This window comes from Oncorhynchus tshawytscha, linkage group LG29 (genome assembly GCF_018296145.1).
Source record: "Oncorhynchus tshawytscha isolate Ot180627B linkage group LG29, Otsh_v2.0, whole genome shotgun sequence".
Taxonomy (NCBI): Eukaryota; Metazoa; Chordata; class Actinopteri; order Salmoniformes; family Salmonidae; genus Oncorhynchus; species Oncorhynchus tshawytscha.
Window position 1 is genome coordinate 18,959,607 of NC_056457.1, and position 13,688 is coordinate 18,973,294.

Here is a 13,688-nt window from a genome sequence, read left to right on the forward strand (position 1 = left end):
GCAATTTTTCCTCAAATCGGATTAAAAAAAAAAATTACAATAATAAATTTCAGCATTGGCCTCTGCTGAAGATTTGACATTTGATGTGATATCTTTACTTTCATGCTAGGCTATATAGGCCTTTAGGTAAATCATATCATCCAATTAGCTTTTTAATGTTGCTATAAAACAGACTTTAAAAAGAGCAATTGTCCAGTGTTTAAGTTGAGAAATAAATGGGTTTAACCACGTTTTTTTCTAATTTAAACCTGAATTAATGAAATTATGCCTTCAACTTCATTCACCATCCCCGCAAGCACGCACTTTCAAAATGGTTCCCTTCAGATTATTAAAACAATAAAATGCAGAGTCTGCATACCATACTCTTTAATCTCTACCCACCCGCATTCGTTGATAATTGAGAATCACAGTAGTCCATTTTTTTCATACTGCAATATGAAACCGCAAATAGACGTGTTTCTTTTTTTCATAGATTATTCAGTGATTATTTAGACAAAAAAAGAATATAGCAAAATATATGGCTTGTGTTGCTGTGGCCCTGGCTCAAATGATTATTTTGGCAGCAGGTGACATACACCCTTGGTTAAAAACCACTGCTTTAAAGGCCCAATCAACAGTTGAAACAATAATAAAGTGGATCACCTCACATCTGTTTTGGTAAAAAGCTGAAGGATGGTCCTGGAGAAATGTAATTACTCTCAAATTCCTAGATAGCACTATGGACTGACCATCCATGATATCAAACATTGGAGTAGAACAATCTTATACCTTGGGTTCTGACCAGGTGCCACAGTTGAACTAAGTTCATGAGGAATTTATAAGTTATATATATACCCATTGATTCTTGAAGAATATATAATTAATTTATTAGTTTAAAAATGGATGTAGCAACTACAGATTGCCCCTTTTTTAAATAACGCCTCAGCAGTTGAGCATTTGATTGTGGTTACATAATTGAAGAGCATTAATTTTTTCATCCATTCCAAGATTTCTTGACATGGTGCCAGTAGCGGCTAGACTAGAATAATCGTAGATAGTATTTGGGGCCTGCGACTTGGCTCCAATGCATTCTCGTGTTCAGTTTGCTCTGCTTTTTGCATTTGCCTAAAGTTGACATGTGATACTTCATTATGCAACATCACGACTACACTTTATCTACTTGTCTGTCTATTCTATTTAGGGTAAATATTGATGGCAGATGCAGGTGTTAAGCGGAAACTATCAATGATATAAAACACACGTTAATATCTCCTGTAAATTGCGGAATCTACCAATGAATACATTTATTTGAGACAACGACAGAATTGTCAATACAAAACATAGGAATGGGCTTTCCCAATATGGTGAGAGTGTGGTACCCGGCCAGAGGTATGAAACTGTTAAGGAGACGTAAGCTAAGTACACATTGTCCCGTTTGCTGTCTTTCATGGGCCCCTCCATTAGAGACCGTAAACTGCACACTGCGTTTATTCAGGCTGTGTCACGAGCCTCCCTAAACCCGAGCCCTGAGGAGTGTCTCCTGCTTCTCTACACACACACAAACAGCTTGATCATATTAGGCCTCCTTTGTTAAGCCATCGGAAGAGGAGAGAGAAGCGCCAGTGGGTTTTTAGATTGTCGGCTGGAGGGACGCTCCAGAGTGTAATGGACGACAGGGTTGGAATGGTGAACGGGATTGATACCATACAGTACGATATGGAGTGAACTGCCTCTCTTTAACTTCATTAACCCTACATAGTATACATACAGTATATTGGGCATTGGTCACCACGAACCAGAATAGCTTCAATGCACCTTGGCATAGATTCTACAAGTGTCTGGAAGTCTATTGGAGGGATGCAACACCATTGTTCCATGAGAAACTCCATTATTTGGTGTTTTGTTGATGGTGGTTGAAAACGCTGTCTGAGGCACCACTCCAGAATCTCGCATAAGTATTCAATTAATTGGGTTGAGATCTGGTGACTGAGATGGCATATGGTTTACATCGTATTCATACTCATCAAACCATTCAGTGACCACTCCTGCCCTGTGAATAGGGGCATTGTCATCCTATGGGGGCTTAGCCATGATAGCAAAATAATGGACGCCCACTATCATATTACATGACCCTAAGCATGATGTTATTTGCTTAATTAACTCAGAAACAACACCTGTGTGGAAGCACCTGCTTTCAATATACTTTGTATACTCATGTGTTTCCATTATTTTGGGGCAGTTACCTGTAGTATGTGTAAACCGTCAGATCAGTCCTACGTTCTTTAGTAGGCCAATGATGACAAGTTGAAGGTCGATATGCTTTAAAATCCAAATGAAATGATCCTATGAGAGACAGACCTCTCGTCTTCAGACATGCCTCAGCAATGGCGTTTTGTAATGCTTGTTGAAGACACCGAATACTACTGAATAATTGTGTGCCCTCCGAACTTTCTGAAACTCGATTAAAAGCGACCATTGCCAATTGTGGATTAATCCTGAAGTGCTGTGTGACATGTTGGTAAAATGTTACCTCATAGGGCTTTTTTGGTCTAAGGGGTGTGTATGTCAGGCTAGCATTTCAACACATTGTCACCGACAGATCCATTTCAGTGCTATTCTTCTCTTTGTCTGTCAGTGAAAAATTCATACATCAAGAAGAGTTGGTAACAGGACCAGATGTTCTCTTTCTCTTACTCTCTTCTCTCGTTTTCTCTCTCGGGCTCCCCTTCTCTCGCGCGCTCTCTTGTTTTCGCTCTCTCTCGCGCTCCCCTTCTCTCTCTCGCGCTCCCCTTCTCTCTCTCGCGCTCCCCTTCTCTCTCTCGCGCTCCCCTTCTCTCTCGCGCTCCCCTTCTCTCTCGCGCGCTCCCCTTCTCTCTCGCGCGCTCCCCTTCTCTCTCGCGCGCTCCCCTTCTCTCTCGCGCGCTCCCCTTCTCTCTCGCGCGCTACCCTTCTCTCTCGCTACCCTTCTCTCGAGATCTCTTCCTGTTAATCCTTTGTCTGGGGCTCCTTTGCTCTGGCCTGCATCACCATTTCCTGATGGCAGCCATTTACACCAGATTATTTTAGTGACAGACTGACAGACAGGCAAAAGAGCAGAGAGATGTACGTGTGTGTGTGCGTGTGTGTGTGTGACAGGAAGGGGTGTTTTGAAGTGTAACAGGACGTATCTGAGAGACGCAGGATCATGCCTCGCTGGCGTTTTGACCAGCATTATGTCTCCCCTGACGGTTTTGTCTGAGGGTGTGTGTTGTGTTCGAGAACTATTAGGAGCTAAAAATATCCTCTTCATTTTGTTGATGACTCATTGTAGCTTTATGTGTGACAGGAAAGCTAAACCTGGGGCAAAAAAGCAGGCTCTGTGATAGAGTGGGATTCCTGAGAAATTGCATAATGCATAGCTGTGGGTTGACAAATATATCTAAGAATTCTTTGTCTGATTGTACTCTGAAATTTGGTTTCTGAGCAGAAATTCATTCAAGGGAGTTGTTCTTGGGACTTCTTGTTTTGATGTTGTTTTCATAAAGTTGATGAACCATCTCATTCAAAAAAGGATGGCCATGACTAACAATGTGGAAATTGCAACGTGAGTTTTATGGAACATGCATACAATTGTATTCAACCTTGCATCCATACGCACAAACAACTGAAAAACTGGCTGAGGATGTCGTCTCACCAGAATTTAGATTTGTCTGTGAAAGTTACCATAACATTGTTTAAAGTGTTGCAGAAGACACGGCTAGTAACCCCCCCTCTCCCTCCAACCACCCACACACACACTTGTTTTGAATGGAACATCTCCAGTGAAAACAGCCTTCCTGGGTTCTAGGTCAGGTACCAGACCACAGGCACTGCCTGAACCCTGCCTAACCCATCACTTAGCACCCACCTGGACAGAACTGTGGCCCTAAAAATGAACAAACACGCCATAGATTGAGACCCTGCCCTGGGAGCTCAAATGTTGTGGCACTAAAGACAGTGGTATCCTAGCACAATCTCCCTCACTGATCCACTGGAGGGTATACAAGGGGGAGTGTTGATAACTAGGGTAGCGGTGTGGAGGGACTGGAGGAAGCCCCAAAGTAGCCAGGGACGCCATTAGCCAAAGCTCCTTGGCACAGGACTAGCTCTGTTTAACACACTCCTAATTACTCTTTTTGCCATCGCTTCATCGCTAATGAAGGCCTAGGTACAGTAAAGGACATACTGGTTAAATGGGCATCAGGGTTTTGTTAACGTGTTTTTGTGTCACCAGGTGTTCCCCAGGGCTCAGTGTTGGGCCTTGTGAGTTTTGACTGTGGGGACCCACAGTGCCGCTTTAGTGATCCCCAGCCCTGTGATATGCTGCCTGCCACAGGCTACATACGTTCTTTACAGTTCCTTTGTTTTTAGCTCAGGTGTTTTTCCAGCAATTTAAACTGGTGTAAATTTGGATTTCATAAACAGCGTTTAGACAGGCAGCACAATTCTGATATTTTTTCTACTAATTGGTCTTTTGACCAATCGCATTAGATCTTTTCACATCAGATCTTTTTCAGAGCTGATCTGATTGGTCAAAAGATCTTTTCGTGAAAAAAATATCAGAATTGGGCTGCCTGTCTAAACGCAGCTGAAGTCATTTAGTTTTTAGATGGATTTAACTAGGCTGGGTACCCCATCATTTCTACACTCCACAATGCTTGATCATTCACTTGCTATGTCAAAAACAATTTGACAATTTTAGAAACAGATGGGCTGGGTGTTTGTCACTTGGAATTAGTAGTTGTAAAACATTTTAGAGCACCCTCATTGTGCTCCCTGTTTTGGTCCAGTGCAAGTAATAACTCATTAATTTGGGAAAAAACATATAATTTTCCTCAGTCACAAGACAGATAGAACCTGGCTCAGTGTTGCTGTAACATAATAACATGGCACACATTAAAGCAACATCCCTGTATCTTCTGATACAGGCAGCAGAGCATATGAACTGGCTCGGTGTCCTCCCGCTTCTTTCCTCCTCTCCACTTATCAACTTCCTGTTCCCGCGGTAAGATCATCAGCCTTGACTAGGAAACTGCCCTGGCAGACAGACGCACTCTGCTTTGTGGAGAACGAGAGATCCTGACTCTGCTTTGCATGTGGAGAAACAGATCCACACTCTGCTTTGTGGGGAGAGCGAGACATCCTGACTCTGCTTTGTGGAGAGAGCGACTCTGCTGGGTCAGTACATCAAAATGTCACCTGGGAGTAATGGAGGGAAAGAGGAAGTCCGAGAGGTGCGGTTGTGATCGTATACAGAGCTATATTTCAGTGGAGACATTAAACCTGATAAGTGACGCTTAGTAAGTCGTTTTTGGAGCGTTTTTTATTTCTGAAATATCATAGGAACTATGTAGGAATTTTTTTCTTGCAATTTGCACATTCCAGTGTGTGGAAGGATGTTTTGTTTTCCCTCTGATGGCAGCTTTGAGGCGTGCGTGTTGAAAACCTTTCTCTACCACCGTATGAAAGTAAACTATGACAATATGACTAAATGTCCTCCTACTGTGTTGGGTTTCTGGGGAATGGTTGACACATGGTAGATAGTAGGGATGTCCATCTTTTCCTTTTAAGACCAATCGATACGTTTCTAGATAGATGGGCTCTGATATGATACAGGAACGATATGTTTTATACTGAACAAAAAATATAAACACAACATGTAAATTGTTGGTCCCATGTTTCATGAGCAAGAAATAAAATATCCCAGAAATGTTCCTTAAGCACAAAAAGCTTATTTCTCTCAAATGTTGTGCACAAATGTGTTTACATCCCTGTAAGTGAGCATTTCCATCCACCTGATGTGTGTGGCATATCAAGAAGCTGATTAAACAGCATGATCATTACACAGGTGCACCTTGTGCTGGGGGACAATAAAAGGCCACTCTAAAATGTGTTACACAACACAATGCTACAGATGTCTCAAGTTTTGAGGGAGCGCACAATTGGCATGGTGACTGCAGGAATGTCCACCAGAGCTGTTGCCAGAGAATTGAATGTTAATTTCTCTACCAACGTCATTTTAGAGAATTTGACAGTATGTCCAGCCGGCATCACAACCACAGACAATGTGCAACCATTCCAGCCATGACATCCACATATGGAAAAATGGGAAAAAGTATATTTGATTGGCCTGGCCTGGCTCCCACCCATGGCTGCGCCCCTGCCCAGTTATGTGAAATCCACAAATTAGGGCCTAATACATGTTATTTAAATTGACTGATTTCCTTATAGTAACTGTAACTCAGTAAAATCTTTATGGTTGCATTTATATTTTGTGCAATTCGTTTTGATTAGAGAACGAATCGATGCGATATGATTCGATGCACTAACAGTTGTTGCATAAACACATTTTCCATTGTACATTAACATCTGCTTCTGATGGAGCTCATGAGCTAGGCCTCTCTGAGCTGTGTGTGTGTGTGTGTGTGTGTTTGTGTGTCTGTGTCTATGAATTGGGAAAACAATGTCTATGTAGGCAACTGATCTGAGCTATAAGGTAGACTAGGGATCTACCAACCCACTACCAATCAGATTAGGGGGGGGTCAATGTTTTTCTTGTCCCCCCCCCTACTTTGGTTCTGAAATCACCATCACCACTATATGTAAATATTTGTTTACAAATTAGCTATGACATATGAATATATAGCACACCCCCATCTCAAAATCTAATTGTTTTGACTCTTTGGAAGTTTTAATGAAGTGATCTTCTCTCCCTTCGGCCATGCAGTGTGCCCTTGCAAAAGTGATTGTGTTCCCCATTATGAAATTATAAGCTTTACCTTGTACAGTATATCTAAAAAATAGCATATACACTGATTTGTTTAAAGCAAAACTACCAAAACTATTGCCTATGGTAAACCTGAACAATCAAAATAAAATATATTGTAAGTCCTGATCAGCAGGTATAGCCAGATGAGTTGTCTCCGATAGCTTACTTTTAATTACGGTAAAATATAATTTTCAATGGCACATAGATAATAATAACCTAGCAAATAATATAGGTTGTCACTCAACTAATAAAGCCTAATATCACACAAGCCATTTTGGGGTGCAACACAGATGTGCAAGATCAGGAGCAGGCCGCCTATCTTTCGCTGTTCAGCCTGCAAAGCTGGGCACAGTGCACAGTTTGACTAGGCTACTGAACAGTGAAAATTGCTTTGGGTTGTTCAGCATGCAGAATTACTTGTAGATTAATGACTATCAACAGATACATGCAGTTCGACACTAAAGGAGAAAAAGTATCAGTTGTCACAAAATAAGATTTAAAAAAACAAAACAATTGGACGATAGAAAGAATGTAATATGAGGAAAAAATTCAAGTGAATTGCATGCTACATTTGGATCGGTTTGGGGGCTGCGGACCGGTGCACTTGTAACTTTAAATATTTGAATTGGGAAAACAATGTTATATCCCTAGTAGATACATGGTCGATACTGCACAGTGGTTCAGTGCAGACTGTTTAGCAGAATCGTGAACAAGGCTGGATTAAACTTTGCTCGTCCTTGTTGCATCGGCGTCAGCGACTTTAGCAGGCCTTGGCATTAGCACTTGTCTGGGTCAATTAAAACAAATTGTTGGACAAGCAGATTATTTATTTATTTATTTTTTATATATATATATATATATATATATATATATATATACACACACAATAAGAAAAAAATGAGACATTGGATCACCTGCCGCAGGCTACATATTATACATTACTTGTGAAACATTATTTGAGGATTATATATAGATTCAATCAATGAGATGTGGGGGGAGATTCTCCATATAGTCAATAAAAGGTTGCCAAATTCTGTAAAATGTCTAACTTATTCCTCAAGCAGTAAGTGATTTTCTCCAAAGGGATACAACTATTAACTTCCGATAGCCACATTGCAACTGGCAGAGAGGAATTCAATTTCCATTTCAAGGCAATACATTTCTTGGAAATCGCTAGCAATATTTCTGTTCGCTTTATAGTATGGCTTTGCCTAAGATTGGTGTTAGTAAAGTTGCCCAGTAGACAGACCTCCGGGTCTAAAGGGAATGCAACCCCGTGAATTGAGGATATGGTATCGCATACCCCCTGCCAGAAACCGTGTAGTTTTGAACACTGCCAAGTGGAATGGAGGAATGTTCCTTCATCTGAGCCACATCTAAAACATAGGGAGGAGATATCTGGGTTGAACTTGTGCAGTCTAGATGGGGTGATATAGAGCTGATGGAGGAAATTAAACTGGATCAGTCTGTATCTGGAGTTCAATGTGGATGTAACACCATCCCTGCATAGGTCACTCCATAGATCCTCATCAAGGTCAATACCCAGACCTTTTACCCATCTAAGTCGGGGTTTATCTAGCCCAGGCAGTGTTAGTCCTGACATAAGAGCATCGTATACACGGGAAATGGTCTTGAACAGTGGTTGGTCTGCGTGGCAGAGTTGTTCAATAGGTGACATCTTAGGTAGGTTCCATTGTCCCTTGAGAGTCACCCTAATAAAGTTTCGTAGTTGTAGGTAGCTAAAGAAGTCCCTGTTAGGCAAGTGGTATTTCTGTTTCAGCTGATCAAAAGACATAAGAACTCCCTCCTCATAACAATGTTCCAGAAGAGTGATACCCTTATCAGACCATGGTCTAAAGTTACTATTCTGGAAAAACATAGGATTCAATCTATTGTTCCATAAAGGGGTTTTAGGGGAAAGGAATCCCCCTCGTCCGAACAGCTCAGGTAGTTTGCACCATGCCAGGACAGAATGTATGATTAAAGGGTTGTCTGTGATGGCTTTTATAGATTTTCTGTCCCGTTTGTAAAACAATTCTGCCCCAGTGTCATCATTTACCTCAAGCTTTTCAATGTTCAACCATGAGGGAGAGGGACCATTGTCAAACCTCTGAGCCAGAAACCTAGACTGTGCAGCCCAGTAGTACATTCTAAAATTGGGGAGGTTTAAGCCCCCTTGACTGTAATCAAGAGTCAGTTTATCCAGGCCAACCCTAGGGGTTTTGCCATGCCAGATAAACCGTCTGGTCAGCTTGTCGAGAGAGAAAAAGAATGCTGCGGGAACAGGGATAGGGAGAGATTGAAACAGATATAGAAATCTGGGCAGGACATTCATTTTAATTACATTGATTCTACCCAGTAGAGTGAGTGGTAAGTCCATCCATTTACAAAGGTCACCCTCCACCTTTTGCAACAAACTGGCCAGATTGAGTTTATAGAGGTTGTTCAGATTACCATCCACCATTATGCCCAAATATGTGAAGCCCATAGGTGACCATCTAAAAGGAAACTTGTGCTTGATGGTATGATGGTCAAAGACAGACAATGGTAAGATTTCGCTTTTATCAAAATTGACCTTATAGCAGATTATATATTTAAGTTGTCTGAATGGACAAGTAAAAAAAATGCATCACAATATCAAAAATGTGGCTACCCCGGTCAGAATCGGATCAAAGTGCGACGTGTTCAAATCAAATTCTATTAGTCACATGCGCCAAATACAACAGGTGTAATGCTTACTTACGAGCCCCTAACGAACAATGCAGTTTCAAAAAATTACGGATAAGAATAAGAGATGAAAGTAACAAGTAATTAAAGAGCAGCAGTACAATAGTGAGACTATATACAGGGGGGTACTGATAGTGTCAATGTGCGGGGGCACATCGTGGAGTCGTGACTAGAGGTCAACCGATTATGATTTTTCAACGCCGATACCGATTTATTGGAGGACCAAAAAAAGCCGATACAGATTAATCAGCCTATTTATTTATTTGTAATAATGGCAATTACAACAATACTGAATGAACACTTATTTTAACTTAATATAATACATCAATAAAATCAATTTAGCCTCAAATAAATAATGAAACATGTTTAAATAATGCAAAAACAAAATGTTGGAGAAGAAAGTAAATGTGCAATATGTGTCATGTAAAAAGCTAATGTTTAAGTTCCTTGCTCAGAACATATGAAAGCTGGTGGTTCCTTTTTACATGAGTCTTCAATATTCCCAGGTAAGAAGTTTTAGGTTGTAGTTATTATAGGAATTATAGGACTTATTTCTCTCTCTACCATTTGTATTTCATTAACCTTTGACTATTGGATGTTCTTATAGGCACTATAGCATTGCCAGTGTAACAGTATAGCTTCCGTCCCTCTCCTCGCTCCTACCTGGGCTCGAACCAGAAACACAACGACAACAGCCACCCTCGAAGCAGCATTACCCATGCAGAGCAAGGGAAACAACCACTCCAAGTCTGAGTGAGTGACGTTTGAAACACTATTAGCGCGCACCCCGCTAACTAGCTAGCCATTTCACATCGGTTACACCAGCCTAATCTTGGGAGTTGATAGGCTTGAAGTCATAAACAGCTCAATGCTTGAAGTCATAAACAGCTGCTGGCAAACGCACGGAAGTGCTGTTTGAATGAATGCTTACGAGCCTGCTGGTGCCTACCATCGCTCAGTCAGACTGCGCTATCAAATATCAAATGATAGACTTAATTATAAAATAATGACACACAGAAATACTAGCCTTAGGTCATTAATATAGTCGAATCCGGAAACTATCATCTCGAAAACAAAACCTTTATTCTTTCAGTGAAATACGGAACCGTTCCGTATTTTATCTAACGGGTGGCATCCATAAGTCTAAATATTCCTGTTACATTGCACAACCTTCAATGTTATGTCATAATTACGTAACATTCTGGCAAATTAGGCAGCCCAAACTGTTGCATATACACTGACTCTACGTGCAATGAACACAAGAGAAGTGACACAATTTCACCTGGTGACCTGGATTTCTTTTATTTTTAGGTTTAAAAATATATACTTCTGTGTATTGATTTTAAGAAAGGCATTGATGTTTATGTTTAGGTACACATTGGAGCAACGATACGCACCGCATTGATTATATGCAATGCAGGACACACTAGATAACTACACATGGTTGATGATATTACTAGTTTAACTAGTGATTATGATTGATTGTTTTTTTATAAGATAAGTTGCTCGCTAGCATTAAACTTATCTTGGCTTACTGCATTCGCATAACAGGCAGTCTCCTCGGAGTGCAATGTAATCCGGTGGTTAGAGCGTTGGACTAGTTAACTGTAAGTTTGCGAGATTGAATCCCCCGAGCTGACAAGGTAAAAATCTGTCGTTCTGCCCCTGAACGAGGCAGTTAACCCACCGTTCCTAGGCCGTCATTGAAAATAACACTGTGTTCTTAACTGACTTGCCTAGTTAAATAAAGATTAAATAAAGGTGTAAAAAAAAAAAAAAAAGTTTTTAAAATCGGCCAAATCGGTGTCCAGAAATACAGATTTCCGGTTGTTATGAAAACATGAAATCGGCCCTAATTAATCGGCCATTAATCAGTTGACCTCTAGTCTGACATACATTTTTGAGATCAAAGCGAGCCACGTGTGCACATTTGTTGATTTTCATTGCTAGTTAGTGAGTTATTTACCCAGTTATAACAAATTTTAGGTCAGCAATGAAAATCCTGGAAAAGTCATGGTGTTGGCATCAACTGCGTACGCGCCAGTGTGCTGTTGCCGGGGAGGGGGAGAGAATTGATGAAACCAATGCTTCATACTCCGGTTGTAAAACCGTCTCTCAAATTTGGGTGTTGAGAAGTAATGTCACCATTTTAGCAAACTTTTGGGGTTATTGGGACAAGTGAGCTTGTTGGGACAAGTGACTTTCGAAAGTGATAAATCGGTCCTAACTTGTTCGATGGACAAGTAGATATTAAAGTTAATGTCAAGCCCTGTTTAGCATTTGAGTTTGTTTTGATAGTCTGTTGCCATTTGTTTGCCTGTGTTGTGGTTATGATGTGATGACCCCACCGGGGGACTAATTATTTTATACCCATCTCTCGACTCTCTCTAAGGAACGAGCCTCTGTTTCTCAGAACCTCCCTCTCCTCTGTTCATCTTCCTGCCTCCAATCATCCCTCCCTTCTCCCTCCCTCCCTCTATTTCCTATTGGTATACTTCTGAGGCAGAAGACAGCGAACAGTGTGTTTGTGTTGTCCAAAAAAGCATTTGGGATTTTAGCGCTGGTTTGTCCCTAAAAGTTCAGCATTTTATTGTCTTGTCTTTCTCGGTTTGGATATTAAAAAGTTCATCTTTATACAGTATGTCTCTCTGGCTCTCTAAAAGCCACCGGTATCATGTGAGATTAGCCTTGTCCTCATATGATACAAGTTCCCTTCCCAACCTCCTCCACCACACACCTTCTGTCCTTACAAACCAGACTGCTCCTCCACTCACTAGCCCCTCATTGAATTGGTAATTATGGGGATGCTCTTTCTCCGCGAGCGGTATCATTTTTACCCCCCTTTTTCTTGTTTTTGTGTTCACGCTGTGAATGGATCAGACATTTTCCACCTTAGTTTTATTTATTTCATCCCCTATGACCAATCTTTTTACTTTTCACGTGGTGCAAAACACACTATGATGGAAAACACTTGTGATCATCTAACCTGCTGCTACAGCGGGCACTTACATGAAATGTACTTTAATCTACCATGCAAATATACATGGAACTCAAAAGTGATGATAATTTGGCTCTCTTGTCTTAAACAAAATCCCCTGTTGAAGACACTCTGCTTTGACAACACAGGTTTCTCCCTGGGCTGTCACGTCTCTCCTCCTCCTAACCCTCTGTTCTTCACTCTTATTTTCATTCGTGGAAAAACAGGAGTTCTTCGAACATGCTAAGCAGCTGTGGGACGATGAAGGCGTGAAGGCGTGCTTCGAGCGCTCCAACGAGTACCAGCTCATCGACTGCGCACAGTAGTGAGTAACCCCCCCCATCCCTCATGCCCTCCCTTTCTCCCATCTCATCCTTCTTTCTCCATCCATCCCTCGTTGCCTCTTTCATCCTCCATCCCAATCATTCTCCCCCCGTCCTCATCCTATCTCCCCTCTCTCTTGTCCCTGTGGACTCCCCATCTCTCCACTGACGTTGCATGTAAACTTACAATTTTATCAAACAGGAAATGGAGAAGCGATTTCTACATAGTGCAACTTCAATTAAGCCTGTCCAGTTGTGTTACGGGTGAGAATATCCATTGTGTGTGTGTGTGTGTGTGCATGAGTGTTACTCAAGCATCTTCTTTAATGAAAGCTGGGTCCTTACAGATGTAGTAACTTAATTTGAGCTAGTTTTCTTCAGCAGGAAAATAATCCTGCAGCAACAGGAAATGTGGATTATAATTGATGGATCTTTTTGTAGGAGTTGATACATATTTAGTAAGGGAAAGTTCTCAACGTTGATCCAATTAAGATCATACAGCTGTAGAAGAGTTCCATGGTTTCCATCCAATCACAGCCCTGGTTGCTTTCTCAGCCAATGACGTGTCTCCATTGACTCTCCTCATGTGTCCTGGACCTTCACTGCATTTTGATTTGGCCTTTTAGACCTCACATAAGCACCCAAGTCCTCAGAGGTGCTCCTTAGAGATTTAATGGAGATTGATGTTTTAGGCATTTGTCTCTGTGTGTGTGAGCGCGTGTGTGTATGTAGTACCAGTCAAAAGTTTGGACACACTTACTCATTTCAGGGTTTTTCTTTATTTTACTATTTTCTACATTGTAGAATAAGACCTCAAAACTATGAAATAACACATATGGAATCATGTAGTAAACAAAACCAAAATAGATTTTATTTGAGATTCTTCAAAGTAGCC

The 13,688-nt window shown here is 41.1% G+C and overlaps 1 protein-coding gene across 2 annotated transcripts in view; it reads left to right on the top strand.

Moving 5' to 3' along the window:
- gnal (guanine nucleotide binding protein (G protein), alpha activating activity polypeptide, olfactory type) overlaps positions 1–13,688 on the top strand; it is a 61,659-nt gene that overhangs the window by 21,102 nt on the left and 26,869 nt on the right. For both annotated transcript variants that reach the window (XM_024392677.2, XM_024392678.2), the window contains exon 5: positions 12,698–12,795. In XM_024392677.2, the coding sequence (XP_024248445.1) occupies positions 12,698–12,795 (98 nt within the window). The remainder of the gene's footprint in view (positions 1–12,697; positions 12,796–13,688) is intronic.